The 18,871-nt window shown below is 38.8% G+C and overlaps 1 protein-coding gene across 1 annotated transcript in view; it reads left to right on the plus strand.

Annotated features, from left to right (window-relative positions):
- Positions 1 to 752: 752 nt before the first annotated feature.
- LOC136863500 (microtubule-associated protein futsch) overlaps positions 753 to 18,871 on the plus strand; it is a 133,854-nt gene continuing 115,735 nt past the window's right edge. Inside the window, exons 1-2 of the mRNA XM_067139896.2 lie at positions 753 to 852; positions 9,438 to 9,536. Coding sequence (XP_066995997.2) covers positions 753 to 852; positions 9,438 to 9,536 — 199 coding nt within the window. The remainder of the gene's footprint in view (positions 853 to 9,437; positions 9,537 to 18,871) is intronic.

Here is an 18,871-nt window from a genome sequence, read left to right on the forward strand (position 1 = left end):
CCACAATAACACGTAGTTACCTACACATGGCAGATGCCACCCACCCTTATTATTATTATTATTATTATTATTATTATTATTATTATTATTATTATTATTATTATTATTATTATTATTATTATTATTACCTGCTAGTAGTCTAGCCAAGTGTGACACAGCCTTTAATGTTTTTATCCTGGGACTCCCTGTGACAAATGGAACACGAACACACCACCTCTTCAATAGAGCTATGCGTCCCTTATGACGTAGCCAATTCGTGTGGTCACGTATAAAACTTAAGCTACACGCCGGATAACGATGCCGTTGACTGAATAATGTCCAAAGTAATATGGTATAGTGGATAATTTCTGCAGCGATTCCAGAAAGTTTTGTAGCAACTTTCGCTGCAAGAGCCTGACCACCAGAGAGCTGTGCCGTGTGTGTGGTTTACCACAACCCAGGAGGCTGGCTCGACCGTACGGTAGGTAACCTGCCAAGTGGAAAGCATGCCATTAGCGCGGTGTTAAATTACACGTCACTTGAAATCACATTCTCTTCACCGACAGAGGAATTTCCTCGTCTGGCTCAGGCACACATTTTGTGACCCCAATGTAAACCCTCCATAACGTGATATGCCTTATTTCCCCACGATGTTTACGTTAATGAAAATTACGTGGAAAGTGGATCTTAATGGTCGTGGAATTATTTATGGCACTCAGATTCTACCAGCTTTAAATATGCCATCGGAAACTCTGTTCAGTACGTAATAAATAATGAATACAATCCAAGGTGAGGAAATCAAAACTCTGAGTTTTGCCTATGACATTGTTATCTTATCTGATTCTGCAGAAGAACTGGAGAAATTGCTGAATGGTATGTACACGGTATTGAAGAAGAAGTGTAAGATGAAAATAAATATATCCAAAACAGAAGAAATGGCGTGCAGTTGCCTGAAGTTAGGTGATGCAGGAAATATTACTGTATAGCAGGAAATGAAGTAAGGAAGGAAGTAAATGATTTTCGTTACATGGGTAGTGGAATAACTAATGATGACAAAAGTAAGGAGGACACAAAATGCAGACTAGTACAAGTACGGAGGGCGTTTCTTAAAAAAGAAATGTATTCACTTCGAATATTGACATAGGAATTAGAAAGACGTTTTAGAAGACATTCGTCCGGATCATGACATTGTATAGAAGTGAAACGTGGCCGATAACGAGCTCAGAAAGAAAGATAATATAAGCTTTTGAAATGTGATGTTAAAGGAAAATGCTGAAGGTGAGATGGGTAGTTCGAATCACGAGGTAATCAAATTAGTGAGAGGAGAACCATTTCACAATTAGAATTAAAGAAGGTTCAACCTATTCAGTACAAAGTATGTTGTACAAGGTGTTCACAACATGTTATTTATTATTACTAGTACCGGTTTCGACGCTTAATGGCGTCATCATCAGCTAGAAATCACAAAGTGGGCAGGGTACATAACATAAAATTGTATACATGATACATGATTGACAGTTTTTACATTAAGAGCTAGATGAATAATGAGTAAAATATGATGGCATAATATAACGCATAGAGGCGTTATAGTCTAATGAGGTAGGTACTGTACAATAAAATTGGTCTGATGAATGAGAGTAAAAGTCTTAGTATAACAATAAAACGATGCGGTAAAATTGTCCACTCTTCTGTTGTTATCAATGGAGATATATAAGTCCAGGTCCAGGGTTGTGTGTGGTAGGCAAGACCATCAAATATTTGTTTAAGGCCGATACGCCTGACGTTGAGTGGTTGAATAAGGTTGAATTTTGAGGTGATGAAGCTTGGTCAGCGTGCTGGTTGTGTGTTGTGAAAAGAGTTGTTGACGAGAAGAACCATTTAGCAAAATTTGACCAGGAGAAGAGATAGAATGATAGATACCCAGGACTTGATCAGTTAGTTTTTGAGAGAAGTGTAGGTGGTAGGAAACGGCAGGGATAGATATAAATAGATTAGAGTATATGCAGATGTACGTAGTAGTTACACAGAAATGAAAAGGTTAGCACATGACAGAGTGGCTCGGGGAGCTACATCAAACCAGTGTATGCACTGCTGGCCTAAACAACAACAATTAAATAACGTCGTGTGGCCTCCGAAGTGGCCTGATACAGGTATTTCTAATGCTGCAGGTGACACACACACGTAGCCCATTAGAATTAACTAATGGAGGTTAAAATCCCCGAACCAACCTGGAATCGAACCCGCGAACTCCTGGACCAAAGGAGCCGAACTTTTTAGTACATGTAAAACAATTACTTCCGAGGAACACTACCTAAAGTGCACACTCCGATTTTGATAAAAATTAACATCATTGAAAATACTTGCACAATGGAGAATCATCAGCGCTCATTTCAGTGAATACAGTGATGAGCAATTGAGTTACAATTACCGGTTTATCATGTAGCACCACTTGTCTTCCAGATGAGGAATCGCCAACCCAGTTCAGTGCTTGGGAGGGGTGAGAACAGCAGAGTGAAAAACGGAGGGGAAGTTCTTAAAGTCATGCGTACCGAAGCTAGGGCTTTTTGAGTGACAATACGTATAAACACACTGATTTTATACAGATATTCCACAAAAGAGAATCTCTATATTGCACAAACTTAATGCAAATATAATGATAGGATCCACATGTTTGCATAAACAGCTGTTCTTAATAATGAAGATTTGTAAATCTAAGCACAGAAGTATCTAAAGCTAAATTATGCATTGCGGCTTGCTAGAATGCAAACAATAGTACCCAATATTCATATTATAAAATATCAAAGAGCCCGAGAAGGTTCCATGTAGCAGATGTACATCAAAGATTGAATTTTAATTTGTTTGTTTAGTTTGTTTCTTTGCTTTCATAATCTTCAATACCAAACATATTTTGAAATTTATGTTCCTTTAAGTATAATATGTAAACAAATTATCAAAAAACTACATAAATTGTATTTTCTTGACGTAAGTGCCCTAATTCTTCTGTTGGTAAGCACAATGACAATAAATTTATTCCTGAAATATATAATGCTATATATTTCCTTTGTCTGTGAATCATTTTCTCGTCCTCTCATATTCGTAAGCTCCGTAATATCTGTCCTATTGGTTCCACATGGGGCATACTCCAAAATATAAGAAGAAGAAGAAGAAGAAGAAGAAGAAGAAGAATGAAAAGTATATGTACAAACGAATTGTTATGGCAGCATTATCTCCGTGTACCAGTACAGTTTGAATGAAAATGACCTAGATAATGTTGTGAGATGGACAGTAGGCAATGGGTTAAAAGTCAGGTTGTGAGTTTCACAAATAGGAAATGTCCTCACAGTTTTAACTGCTGCGTTGATGGGGTGAAAGTTCAGTTTGGGGATCATTGTAAATACCTAAATATTAATGTAAGGAAAGATCTTCATTCGGGTAATCACATAAATATGATTTTAAATAAAGGGTACACATCTCTGCACATGGCTATGAGGGTATTTAGGGCTTGTAGTAAGGATGTAAAGGAGAGGGCATATAAGTCTCTGGTAAAACCCCAACTAGAGTATGGTTCCAGTGTATGGGACCCTCACCAGGATTACTTGATTCAAGAACTGGAAAAAATCCAAAGAAAAGCAGCTCGATTTGTTCTGGACGATTTCCGACAAAAGAGTAGCGTTACAAAAATGTTGCAAAGTTTGGGTTGGGAAGACTTGGGAGAAAGGAGACGAGCTGCTCGACTAAGTGGTATGTTCCGAGCTGTCAGTGGAGAGATGGCGTGGGAGGACATCAGTAGACGAATAAAGTTTGAGTGGTGTCTTTAAAAGTAGGAAAGATCACAATATGAAGATAAAGTTGGAATTCAAGAGGACAAATTTGGACAAATATTCATTTATAGGAAGGAATTTAAGGATTGGAATAACTTACCAATGGAGATGTTCAATAAATTTCCAATTTCTTTGCAATCATTTAAGGAAAGGGTAGGAAAACAACAGATAGGGAATCCGCCACCTGGGCGACTGCCCTAAATGCAGATCAGTAGTGATTGATGATTGATGATTGAAGCCTGCCTGGTGCGGCGCTCCCTCGATAGCCAGCCGTCATGAACGTAGCAAGTATTGCCTTTTCCCTAGAGCAACGAGCTGTTGACCCATGTTCCAGATGACTGCAGCGATGCAGGGTAGTATGAGTTCGACAGGGGACAGGAAGCGCTGGAAAGCCAGGTTCTGGACATTCCTCTCGACAACATCCCAAATTTGTTCAATAGGACTGAGTTCGGATAACCTTGGTGACTAGGTAACCATCCTCATGTTCATCAAGTGTTAATCGAACAAATTGGACACAATTTTTTGCTGCAGGTGTAGTCATTACGGGGTACTGAAGGCGAGCAAATAGGTGGACATTGTACTGGCCTTCGGTTCACAGGATTCCGGGTTCAATTCCCGATTCCTCTATCTCGGGGCTCAAGGTTTGTGATAATCTTGGAACACATCTTTATCCACTTACATATCACACTACCAAGCACCGAAGAAGCGTGCAATAGAGAATACATGTAAGGGTTGGCGTTAGGAAGGGCATCCAAACGTAAAACTGAGCATAATCCACATTACAGTATACTATTTTCAAATCGGGAGTGCGGCTGAGCGGTATAGTCTCAAAATTTCCGAGTCTCAAAATATCCGAGAAGTGTACGTCGCTGCATAAGTGACAGGGGCTTTAAAAACAAACACTTTTTAAGTTAACTAACTGGGTGCCCGTACTTCGGTTCGGTGAACGTAGATTTTGATTAATTTTATTTAATGTTTTCGATGACGTTGTCAAACAATGGCTGGACAATCCACAAATACCACTTGACCTGTGGAACTGTCATGGAAAACGCGACCGATCAAACAATACCGTCGAAGGATACTATTAGGGTCTGATAAAAAAGACTCATCCCTGTTTCAAGGAGTTGGTGTCTTGTTTGAAAAAAGAAGCTGAATATCTAATTTTCAGATAAGCAGGATGGACATGAATCTCGGGGGTTCGAAGAGAAGAAAGCAATATTGCATTTTAGACGAAAGAATCAAATGGTCTACACCTAAATATGGGGAAACTGGGGACAACTCAAAGTGTATAATTCATACTTTAAAAATTGCAAAATAGTAATATAGACAAAGAGCCTCCGTGGCTCAACCGGCAGCGCGTCGCCTCTCGCCGCTGGATACCGTGGTTCAAATCCCGGTCACTCCATGTGAGATTTGTGCTGGACAAAGTGGAGGCGGGACAGGTTTTTCTACAAGTTGTTACGTTTAATAAAACCGGTAATAAATTGTAATTAAAAAATCAAAACACTGTGATATTTATGATATAAATGAGAAAGTATAAAAGCGAAAGCTTATATTTCAGTAAATGATGCATTGTTTGGTGCAGTTTCTCTTGTAAGGGTGTGTGGAATTGATCTACAGTATGATAAACATTTTAAGATAAATATCAAACAAAATAAATCAAGGGTTAATCAGCTGAAGTCCACTGAAGTCCACTAAGTGCCCAATAGGGGGGGGACCGACGTGTCCTAATGCCGTGTGTGTGTGTGTGTGTGTGTGTGTGTGTGTGTGTGTGTGTGTGTGAGAGAGAGAGAGAGAGAGAGGGCCTGACCCTTGCCCAGCGCACTCCCTATTTGAATATAGTGCACTACTTACCCCAGATAATTGGTAGAAAGCCAGGAAAGAACTAAATTTGGAATTGCCAGTTGTGTTATGGATCACAATACTGTGAATGAAACTTCGGAACTACTGAAACTTACTCCTTAGCTACATTATAGTTGACTACAATGTATTTATCAAGGATCATAACTGGTACACTTCGTGCTACACCGACCCAATGGTTACCGGTTCTCAGCAACATACTACCTCCACATATCAGGAGATAGAAGGCCCTTTTTCAGCTATGGACCAGAATGCTAAAGAATGAACGTCTACCTGTTCATGAGGATATCAGACAGAAATGCACACGCCTGAAGTCTCGCCAGCCTGCTTGGAAGACTGCCGTGAAGATAACATCTAGCGAATTCAACCCCACCTCAAAATGGTTAACAGAATGGTCTTTATCCCCACCTCGGGCAATAGTGGATATTAATAATCCATCCACAAAGCTGGCAGGCTTCGATCTGCCACGCTGTACCTGGAGTAGACTAAATCGCATCAGATGTGGAGTAGGTAGAACAGCATCTACTTTACACACCTGGGGCTGGTCAGTTTCTCCATACTGTGACTGTGGGGAGGTTCGACAAACAATGAAACATGTAGTGCAGGAATGTCCACTCCGTGCTTTCACTGGCACCATGGAAGACCTCAACTCAGCAACACCCGAAGCAGTGAAGTGGGTGGCGGATTTGGACATTCACATTTTGTGAGATGTACATCACTCGCACTCAGTGTGTATATATGAACTGTCAGAGTTGATAGGTGGATAGTGATGTAAATATATTGTGTTTTCTTCTTGTTCTTTCAAACTTTGTAAATTGCTTTCTTTGACTGTTTATACATGATAATTTGTATTTACTTTGTACTCATCTTTCACTGGTTGTGTAAATAGTTTATAGGTTGTTATTATTCATCATACGCCAAATAAATACAGTGTAAATCTATGTCTCGTTTCAGTGAGGATATTTTTAAATCTAGATAATGTCCTCACAACCTCACAGGAATCGGGTGCCTAATCAAGGCTGTAAAGGCGCGTTTGGTTTATCCGGAAGGATGTGGGTTCGATGCCCTGACAGAAAGTCGACAAATTTAAGAAACGAAATTTCCTCTTCGGCACATGACCCTGAGGTTTACCCAGCCTACATAAAAAGTGAGTACCAGGTTAATTCCTGGGGGCAAAGGCGGTCGGGTGTAGAACTAACCACTGTATCCCAGTTGGTGCCGAGATTAAGAAAAGTAAATGTCTTTCACTCCTCAAGGGCCTTCAAAGCCCCGGCGTTGCATCGGGTTATACTCCCGACCGATCGAAGAGATATACCGGGGAGAAAAGGTAAGCATGCAGTCTTCTTCCCTCAAACTGGGCTGGGGATGTGATAAGATGAATTTGTATGGCATGTTTTACTGTCGGATGCCCTTCCTGACACCAACCTCAGTTAATAAGCTAATGAAAATTAAATAGATGATGGTGAATGGCATTGGGTGAGGAGGTGGAAGGTGGAAGTGAAAATAGGAAACCACAGAAAAGGATTCTCAGGACTATCGTCGGCGGCGTTTAAACCCGAACGTCTCCCGAATGCGGAGCTTGGATCCATAGCCGTAGCTCGTTAACACGCACGGCCACTCCGTTCGGATTATCGAAGCAAAGATATAAAATAACATTTTAAAATGTAAAAAGGAATGGTTTATGCGTCTAAATAAGCATTTATCACAATGTAGGCATTAAAGGTCGAAACAGGCATTTAAATGCACCAAAAAATGCCTCTTATTCATCATATTTTTTTATCTACCTTGTTGGTTCAGCAATGACTGCAACAAATAGGCATTTTAGGAAATAACTTCAGCTTAGAATACATCATCACCCCAAAGCCGGGAATTCAACCATAAACCATCTAATCCACGCCAAAGCCTTTATTGTATAAAATACAATAAACCTTCTATTAAAATAGTTGAAAAATATGAACTTTTGTGATATAACTTTGTTACCCAGATACGCTCATACCCCGAATTGATTGGTCATAACTCATGCAGAACTGGACAAAAGCATTTGAAAACGTCTGAGAGGAATTCACTATGTCCGCATTGACGAACAAGGCCTTGTTAGGAAGCCACATTTATGGTTACACGGTTCATAATACAAAAGTTGAAGCAGCTATAAATATGAGGTCATTTAATCATGTTCACAAGTGGTTCATCAAGGCTGCGCCTGATCGTGGGTGTCCTCATTTATCACGACTGATAGGAGGGTTGTATACATCGCTAGGCGATCTATCACAGTGCTCGTGTCACCTCCTCTGCGATACATCTTTGGACGAGCTCCATCCTCGGTGATTTTTTATTGCCGTTCACTTGTTCTCTCTCTCTTTGCAGCAATTACTTCATTGAAATATTTAGGAAGCTATATAAAGCAGTTACGAATTATAGAAACATTGAAGTTACATTTCCATTCAACAGAACCTTTTTACCTAAGGCGACTTAAATGCGCTTTCTTTGGCCTCCTTAGCATAATGGTCAGCGTACGAATCATCGGTTGATACAGTCCCGTATTCGGTCCCTGGTAGGGTCAGATTTTTTCCCCGTCTTTATGAAATCTTTCTCCATGCTCATCTGATACATCACTACAACTCTCTGGAAAGAAGTCTAGATGCGAGTCTATGAAATGTACTTTCAAGGACATATTGCACCCTAAATCTTCATAAGCTTTCATCATTTCTTTCAAAACTCTTCATATTTAGGGTCTCTTATACTTCCAAGGAAATGTTGTGTTACTTTCTTTAAACATACCCAGGCTCCCTTTACTTTGTTAGATATACAGTTGAAATACAAAAGAAGAGAATATTCACAGAAATACTCACTTGGTATATCTGAAGAAGCCAAATAAATAAATTTAAATTGGTAGAAATCGTTGCATTCTCGCTGTGAAGTTGAGGTTAACATGCTACACTACCTGAACAATGACATCAATGCTTGAAAGAGAATCAGAAATAGTAGAGTTAATGCTGTCAAATATTTAATTTTCTTTTTATAAAAGTACCATATCCTCCGCAAGCAATGATATCACATATGATATATATGTTCAAATTAATGGAAAACTGTCCCCGATAGCGCAAATCTGACTTCAGATTTGAATTTATTAGTGTAAATTCCGTTAGAATTACATATTTTTCATCCCAGAAATAAAACCTTTGTAGAACAGTGTAGTCGAATTAAATTATTATTACCATTATACGAGTGTTAAGTTTTGAATTATATTTGATTGGATTTAAGTACGTATTCAACAGGTTAGTAAAACCTACTGGTCTGATATATTGGTCTGATGTACTTTTAAAACAATAGCCAGGTAATACTGAAAAACGGTCTCCTTAGCAATTCTAGGCACAAACCCAAAGCATTTAAATACAGTACTCTTCTAGAAGAAACAACACGTGGCGTTATAGCCCTGGTGAGCCTTGGTGAACCAAGCGACCGCTACTCAGCCTGGAGGCCTGAATATTACGAGGTGACGTGTGGTCAGTGCGACGAATCCTCTATTCTTGGCTTTCCAGACCGAGGTCGCCATCTCACCGTCTGATATCTCCTCATCTGTAATCACTCGTACCAACCCTTAGATCTTGGAAAACTTCCTCACCTACCCGTGAATAGAACCCGGAGCCTTCGACTGAGAGGCTAGCATGTTACTCCTAGATTCTCTTAGAAGTACACTATTAAATTTTTCCAATAATGATTTTATTTCAGGTTTAATTTGTATGTACTATATTATGACAATATTTCTTTTCTATACAGGATTTCTATCATGGAACGTGGACAATGCACACGTAGACCTCGAGAAAGAGCTGCAAGCACTCACGAACCAGGCTCCAGAAGGAGAAGAAGCCAGAAATGGTGAGTGTTGCACGTTGTTGTGTTTAAGTTATAGATAGAGGTTATGATTTGTAGCGCTTTTCAAATAATAAATTTGGCATTTTGATTCGTACATATAGTATTTTGTAGTATATATTTTTAATTTAGTGCTTTATACCGTTTTGAAGAGAGACATAGTATTGGAGTTAATTCTGACAAATAGGTAACGCTGATAATATTAGTGTGAAATCAAAATCGCATTCGCATAGATCTAATAGAACTGCGTAATGTATAATAAAATTATACATTCATTAATTGATATTATTATTACTAATATTAAAAAATACTATGCAAATTGGAGATATCCGGGTGCCGATCCTTACTAACAGTACTATAGTATGACAAGGAAGTAAAACTGAAACGAAAATTACATGACGACAACAACCACAACAAAAGTTCAACAAAGAATTCAACTGAAACTAAATATTACAATAATTGATATCGAAACAAGAAATGTCACGATAAAGAAAGGAGAATAAAAAGGAACGAACAAAAAAACAGTCTTGATAATTAGAAATGCCATACGAGTAGTGCAACATAGTAATTAAAAGCAACCGGAAGGAAATTAACAAAAAATTGTCCGCAAAATAACTTAAAATATTCCCTTACAAATATCATAACATATTAACGATGCATTCACTATGAAATTCACCCAAAATTAAAAAAAAAATTGTTACACGTGGAGTGTACCACAATAATGACAACACAATCGCATACAAATTCACATGTAACTTAAATATTTCCACTGTCTTATAGGCTAAAGCATAAGAAAAGAACAAATTTATCTTGATGCAAAATCGCGCCAATAAAAATTAAATATAAAGAATTAACTTAAATCGTGTTCATGAATCAATGACACTGTTTTGAAGGAAGTCGTAGAACTTTTCTGGACATTTTGTGCCGTCATTCGTGTTCTCCGATCACTTACAACATTGGACAGAAATATCTTTCAGCGTCTACAAACTGAAATATATTTCAGAATCTCCAATTATGGTAGGACCCCATTTTTTGCTTAACAGCCAACCGCATATGCAGGCAGTACAAGGGTGACATCACAATCTCCACTAGGTGAAATAAATTTTTGGCTTGTTTAACTACCGTGCGGTGTAATTTTATGTTCGATGTAAACGACAGTTCGACAGTTTTTGAGCTGCAATGCGAAACTCGATCCCCTGATTTCATTATGATTCAGTATAAGAGCAAATTTTTAAATGTATTCAAGATGTATGAAACAATAAAAATACATAATTCCCTATATTTCAAAGTAAATACAGCTATTTTTAGGTTAAAATAAATACATAAACATTATTGTTATAGCAGGTAACTGATGGAGTAGAGGTGATTTCGTAGGATGGATATTGAAGCTCTCAGTGTGCGGGTACACGATGGCTCTGAATCTAATAGAAAGAAATATGTATGTGTATGTTCAGTCCGTCTGTGATGCCGCTGGTGAGACCCTCAACAGCTCTGCCCTCAGCTGTCATAGATGCCCTAGGCATCACTGAGGAGGCGTACTAGGGAAATGAGGAATGAGGTAGTTTCCCGTTGCTTTCCTCACCGAGCCAGAGTTGCTATTACATATCAGTCTGCCAAGCCCACTGAAATGCATACACCAACCGACCCTATGAGCAACATTTTCACATCATTCGTAGCAGGGACTGGCTGCATAAGGACTGGCATTACCAGCAACGCTCATACCTCAGTCACTTTCATATTGTCAAAGCCAAGGATAAGACAGAGACAGATCTATGAAAGTAACAAAATTGCTCTAGCCTATACCAGAAGACATAGTGCACTGTAAACACTAGGTCCTGCCAGCAAAGGCGAAGAAAGAAATATACGCCATTAAAATTTATAGATACAGATCATCGATTAATTGTAGGTAAAAAATCAAATGTTTCCATAATTCACATCACGTCACAGGGATCGTCTCATGAAATGCGTGGAAAATTCTTCATCATAAACTTCACGTGTTAATCCTCGTTACTGAATGTGTCAACTCACTAATGGTCAAATAGATAATCAGCAAACTTTTAGAACTACTTTGTCTGTAATCATTGGATTTCAGTCCAATTAAAAGATAAAAATTATTTGCCATGGTGTAAAGTTAAAAACCTACTACTTTTTACGATGACTTAACTTAAGCATCTATCACTGGTATGTAAGCTGAGATAATTAAACTAAGGAAATACAGTATGGCCAGTGCCGGATTACTCATTAGGCAGAATAAGCTGCTAGTGGCCTCAAGATAGCAGATAAAATTCACACCCCGTACAGTAAATTATGTGTCTGTGAGATCTGCGGATACGTTTACGAACAAACTTCCGAGTAGTTTCTGAATTAGGATGGCGAGCTGAGTTTCTTTAAAATAATGACTGTCGTGCGAATAGCACTTGTCTCTCATGCAGTTCATGAATTGTAGATATGAAGAGTAATAAGCATGCAGATTGACACATAAGGATGCCCTTAGAGACCTGTTTTTCCGTCGAAATTTCCTTCGGTATCATACACCATCATTTTTTTAAACAAAGTGGAATCAATATTTCCAAATGTCATGACAGCATTCAGGAATTATAGGAGCCCCGTTAAAACAAATATTTCTGCTGAACGGACATTTTTCAACTGAAACTACTCAAGGGTCGTCATCGAACTTCAATGGCACAAGAACGATTGATTTACTGAATATGAAACATTGCAAAAAAATTAGACTTGCGAGATAATTTCAATGATTTTAATGCAAGAAACAGTAGAATGTTTAAAGCGATGTTAGTTTGTTTAGATTTAACATGTTATTTTCTGTTCTGTTTGCTTAACCATGTTAATATTAAGTAATACTGCTTGCATTTGAAGTAATTGCCATGTAATAGAAACTTAATTATCCTCATAATATTGGCTCTGTTAGCTACTTTATTAAAATTTGGGGGTGAAATACGATAGCTGTTATGAGTTACTTATGAAGGATTCCCGAAGAGTTCAACTGCCTATAGGCCCATTTAGTATTTAATCCGGCACTGAGTGTGATTTATCAAAACAACCGAAGTGAAAAAATAATTGTCAGTTTTTAACGCTGATTGACAATAAGTTAAAAATATATTCAATAACGACATTTAGATAATAATTTTACTTGTTAAAGGGCTATTTAATGACGGCACTGAGCAATTTTCAAATGTATTTGCCACAAACGTCATTGGACATAAGTGATTGAAATCGACGATGCCAACATTCAACCCTTCCTTCCCAATACCGTGCGGGAGCAATGAAACCTTGAGCAACAATCACAGAAGATCCTCGCAACAGGCAACCTTGAAGCCGTATGAAGTGTAGCTGCAGGTGGAATGGGGGGCTCTGTGAAATTTGCGGGGACGATGTGATTTACGGATAATATACAATAGGTCGACTTAATTATGGTGGCAAGAACGTTTTCATAATATGGTAATTAAATGAGGCGCAGACTCAACTTCAAAACAGACAGTGCACCGCTGTTTTCAAAATGAAAGGCCGATGACCTATGCGTTAGGCCCCTCTAAACAACAAGCAAGTAAAAAAGCTTCAAAGAATTTGTTTCGGGAACCAGAGTCTTCAAGATGTGAAAGGCAGAAGACACAAGTCAAAATTGAATAACAACGCTTTAACGGCACATTTGGAGGGTCATCAACAAACCACTGTTAGGGTCCGGGGATAGGGCTAACCACTCTAAACCACGTATTGCCCTAGAAGCCTTTACCTCCCACTCATCCATAGAGCTTCATGACGGATATATGTATTTTATTTTTACTTTTTTGCTTTACGTCGCACCGACACAGATAGGTGTTATGGAGACAATGGGATAGAAGAAGGAAGTGGCAGTGGCCTTAATTAAGGTACAGCCCCAGCTTTTGCCTGGTAAGAAAATTGGAAACCATGGAAAACCATCTTCAGGGCTGCCGACAGCGGTGGATTCGAGCTCATCTGCTGAGCTATGTGGCGTTTATTTTCACTCCAGCCAAAATTATTTTCTCCTTAAATCCACAACTTATTTCCTGTCATCCAGGTACTTTTCGGCCTGTAGGAAGTTGACGTTGCTTATTTATTGGACCAACATTATCAAAGGAAGTATTTATTTATTTATTTATTTATTTATTTATTTATTTATTTATTTATTTATTTATTTATTTATTTATTTATTTATTTATTTATTTATTTATTTATTTATTTATTTATTTATTTATTTATTTATTTATTTATTTATTTGTGTCCTATCTAGTATCCAGGAGAGTAGGAACTTCAAAGAAAAAAAGAGCAGTGAAGAACAGGAAAGAGAACTACCTACCCAGACCTCTAATGGCTACCTACCAGGTATTGGTTAACAGGTAGCCGGTGTTCTTGTGAAAACTGGTGGGATTTTTGCGTATTTTTTCCGCTTCCCGTATTATCTTACCTACAGTACCGGTATCTATATGTGAACGAGTAGATTTATTAAACACACTGTGTACAAGTAAGTAAAATTAAACACCTAATATTTACACAAAATTCTCATCGTTTCCATAAAAACTCAGGGACAATGTTCTTTTGGTGCAGTCGAGCAGGTGATACAGGGAGCAGTGCTGTCTGAACAGGAAACGAAGTAAGAGGGGATCCACGTTTCCCTATCACGTCGCAGGCAAATTCTGTAATGGAATCCGTGGATAGCCGTTCTTGTGTATAGATGAAGTTCAAAATTGCTGTCTTTCCACATTCCTGTAGTCATGGCTGAAGTTGAGCAGAAAGCATTTCAGGTAAGGCGTAGACTAAACGTGATGGAGCTAATTTCGAAACTCTGAGGGCTCTTCGAAGATAGGCCGGAGAAGGCCATATTGTCTTGATGGCATATGAAGCAATAAGAGCTATCTTTAGTTTAAAAGTGCACATGCTTTTTCTAATGATAGCTGACCAAGTTTCTTAATAGCCCATATGGCTCCTATTATCGCTTTCTCTTCAGTGCGGCGAATAAATATTTTGCCTGTCACTTGGATGCTAACCCTAAGTATTTGAAATGATTTACCATCTCTAGACTTTCTTGACCGTATGTAAAGTAGTCTGCGTTGGATATACGTTTGCTCTTCTTGAATTTCCATCTATCTGTTGATATATGCGTAAAAACTCGAACATCTTAGAACACTGCATCATGACTCGCGGAGAGAGCGTGCTCTTCTACTGTTCATATATCTGTCTGGTTGAGAGGGAACCACCAAGGTGGCCACAGTTCGAAGCAAAGCCAAGTCCATGTGGAACTTTTTAGATTAAAAGTGATGACACTATGGTTCGGATTTAGGGATGAACTGAAGGCCCCGTGACAGTGATCATGTTAACGACATTCATATAGAACTACAAGCTTGCATTTCTTACTGCGACTGGTTGAGATGGATATTCCTTTCGTGTTCTTTGATGCTAACCTCAGTGTACCAGCATATTTTGCCTTTTTACAATCGCTCAACAAAGAAATGAGCGCACAGAATTGTATGGTCCTACTCTTTAATAGCTCAACACACAAATTTATTTACAGTGTTATCAAAATCCAAATTCACCTCCGCTGCAGATATAAATACTCTGGATACAAACAACAAAAATGACATCCATAGGTTCAATTACCGGCCCCACGGCATAGGGACAGATTGCCTACCTCTTACTCGGAGGCCCCGAGTTCGATTCCGACTAGATTAGGTGTTGTTGTTCATTTTGTTGTTATTGTAGTGGTGGTGGTAGGGGTAATTTTAAGAGAAACTACAACTAGGCAACCACCCTCTATTAACACAAACCAGAGAGGAAAAATGAAGGAATTGACCAAAGAAATACATGGGGCACGAAGGGCGTGAAAATAAAAGACTCCCTAGGTCTCCATACCTAGCGAGTTGGCCATGCGGTTAGGGGCGCGCAGCTGTGAGTTTACATTCGGGAGACAGTGGGTTCGAACCCCCGTCGGCAGCCATGAATATGCTTTTCCGTGGTTTCCCATTTTCACACCAGGCAAATGGTGGGGCTGTACCTCAATTAAGGCCACGCCGTTTAATTCCAACCCCTAGCTCTTTCCAATCTCATTGTCGCCACAAGACCTATCTTCGTTGGTGCGACGTAAAGCAACTTGCGGAAAAACCGAATACTGTCGGACTCGGAAAAGAACAAAAGTTGACCAAGGGAGGTCAGATAGGATAGATGAAAGTGAATATTCCGGCACAAGTAAGTGGAAGCAATGCCATGACTCAGCTGAGAACCCCGTGGTCGCCAACCCACGCTCCCAAGTTAAGAGCCCCTCGGTCCCATTTTAGTCACCTCTTACGACAGGCAGGAGATACCGTGGGTGTTATTATACCGCCCCCACCCACAGGGGAAGGCCAGGTCAGGGATTTTTACTTGAATCTGAGGGATGGTTCGAAGTCCACTCAGCGTACGTGAATGCAGTTGAGGAGATATCTGACGGTGAGATAGCGAATCCGATCTAGAAAATAGAGACCACACGACACATCGTAATCTGCAGGCCTTCGGGCTGAGCAGCGGTCGCTTGGTAGGCCATGGCCCTTCGGAATTCTTGCGCCATGGGGTTTGGTTTTATATAAGTTCAATGCGAAGAACTTTTACAATACAGTACCATACACTATTATTATTATTATTATTATTATTATTATTATTATTATTATTATTATTATTATTATTATTATTATCTGTTTGTTTTCGCATTAATATGTCTTACGGCTGGGGGTCATCTAAAAATTTGCGTCGCGAAATTAGCGATATGAAATGTGTGACGCGGTGTTACGTAGCAACCGTGCAGGCTGTCATGTGAAGTATTAATGGATGACCATGACTGGGAGACATATTTTCAGAGTAGCCTTAGCTTACAGATGGTCAAAATGATCTTGCAAGCTGTGATGTGCAGTATTAAGGGGCATATTTATGATCATTTGATTATCCCAAAGGGAAATTTGACACCTTTATTTGATTTTGTTTGCTGACTGCATCTCGCCTCAGTTGAGTTATTTATTTATTTATTTATATGAGCTTCCTAAATATCGGCCTCTCGTTTCTTCAAGAGAAGCCTATTTAGAACGCACTATTTTATGTCAAGGAAATATCAACATTTCTCCTTGGTTATGGAGAAACGTCCCATTTACATACTGACATCTTGTCGTTCATTCCATTTTTCCACCAAGCATTCCATTCCATCACTCGGAGGTAATGTGAGACTAACTAGTTCTGCTACATGTGTATAAAGTACAAACTATGAACCAGTTTTCTGCTTTGTGCGAATATGGTGGAAGTAATTATATCTGTTAACCGTACAGCTCAGTAATTAACTTAGTTTTATCCGAAAGAAACTAATTACAAGCCCCGAGTGAACATTTGTCGAACTGTGTTGCTTATATTGTTACCGATGTAAATGGCTTCGCAATTAAATTATAGTGTTCCTTTGTTGTTTCCTGATTGGACTGCCGTGCGCATGTGCTGTGCTCCATCCTAATATAAAGGACTGTTGCGCAAATTAATTCAATTATTAAAATCTATATTGCGAAAGTTCACACTCCGAATGTGTACTGACATCAAATTTAGTTACATGCGGTGAGATTACAGATGTACAGAAAGGCCACACTTCCATCCCTTTTATCATTCGACTGTACTTCAACGAGAGAGAATATTAATTACGTCAAACTGACCTTGAACAGTAAACGGTGTCGATGACAGAGTGATTAGAAGTCTTCTGTGTGTTTAGGATTGATCTTGATTGACTGTAATTTTTTAATAAGTAAGAGGAAGGGAAAATATATGGATATCGTCGTTATTGTACGTCCATGTGATATAACATAACACATTCCCACTCGAAAATTCTTCTTTTTAAATTCATCTTTAAAAATATACTTTTGGGATGGATCTACAAAAATGAATAAACACTAAAATAATTATTGCTACTACAGTGAGTCTCTCCCATTTGGCCGGCAGACGCGCCCAGCTTATGTAATTGCCACTTCGCGCCATATCAACATGGACAGCACTTCGCTCACTTTATCCGTGCATTACATGAGATAAAAATTAAAATTAAATCATAAATAAGAAAATAAGAATTAAGAAAATTAGTAATTATGAAAATAAGCTCGAACCTTATGACAGGAGATGTTAGAAATGTTCTCCTTTTGCATCCACATATTTCTGGCATTGTGTTAGGAAACTCTGATTCACACGCATAAGTTTTGTAGGCGTATGTTCTAATTTTTCTGCGATATAATTTACTTTTTCCTCGTTATTTACACGTGTTTTAACACTTCACTTCTTTTCGAATAAAGATCCAGTTTCCGCAGTCTCCCTATGTGGAGGGCGTACACCTGGAAATTATGTTACAAATCGCCAAACGGCTTTCTTGCAAGACTCTGTTTTCTCATAATTGTCGTACATATATACCCCTTCCTCCACCGTGTACACATGTGGAAGCATGAAGAGAATTATACCCCGAAGTAACACTTCACAACTCGAGAACAATTGGAGCGACTGATCGACACTTAATAAACGTTTTGAAGCACGGACCTGAACGGCGAAGTGCGGGCATTCCCGTGCTGTCACTGCGCTGTGTAACGGGAGGTGATTAGTCAACGTGAGACAGATAAGCTGGGCGCGCCTGCCGGCCAACCGATGAGAGAAACTCACTTGTCCTGGGTAGCAGCAAATTTGTACTGGTTGGAAGTTCATTGTGCAAATTTTCCCATTATTTGACATAAAACAACGATAAAACACATCTATTTTAAATGGCTCATAACTAGACACCCGGACTGTTGGGCAGTAATGGGTTAAAATGCAAACAAATAATTGCTATTTTAGGAAGTGTTGCTTAACTCGCTCCTTCGTAATGTAGGGAGAGTCACATATATTCTAGGGGTTCTGAGGAGCCGTACGCCTAAAGTTTACGCAATCCATTGTGCAGCCTAGAGTACGAAATTTCACTCGAATCAGTGAGTTTGCATTATTTATAACCTATTACTAGCTAAAAACCCAGGTTCTACTTTATAATTAATTATTTGAGGAGGAAATAGCGCATATTGTGAATAAATTTTCCTTCTGACAATTTTTAACATCATCGGAGCAATTTACATGAAAATGATTCACTCAGGCCCAGCAGGTCATTTTCCAATATTACTCACGTGTGTGGAATATTTTAAAACAGATAGTTTCCTTGAAAAGACACAATTAGACATCACACTTCACACATCAATTTTCGTTCTTCTTTTGCATTTTTTTAATGTAGGCCTGGCACCCACTGGCCAATCACAGGAATCAAAAAACAATAGAAACACACCCTGCAACACCCATACAATTATTGC

The sequence above is a fragment of the Anabrus simplex genome, chromosome 1 (assembly GCF_040414725.1).
Source record: "Anabrus simplex isolate iqAnaSimp1 chromosome 1, ASM4041472v1, whole genome shotgun sequence".
NCBI classification, from domain to species: Eukaryota; Metazoa; Arthropoda; class Insecta; order Orthoptera; family Tettigoniidae; genus Anabrus; species Anabrus simplex.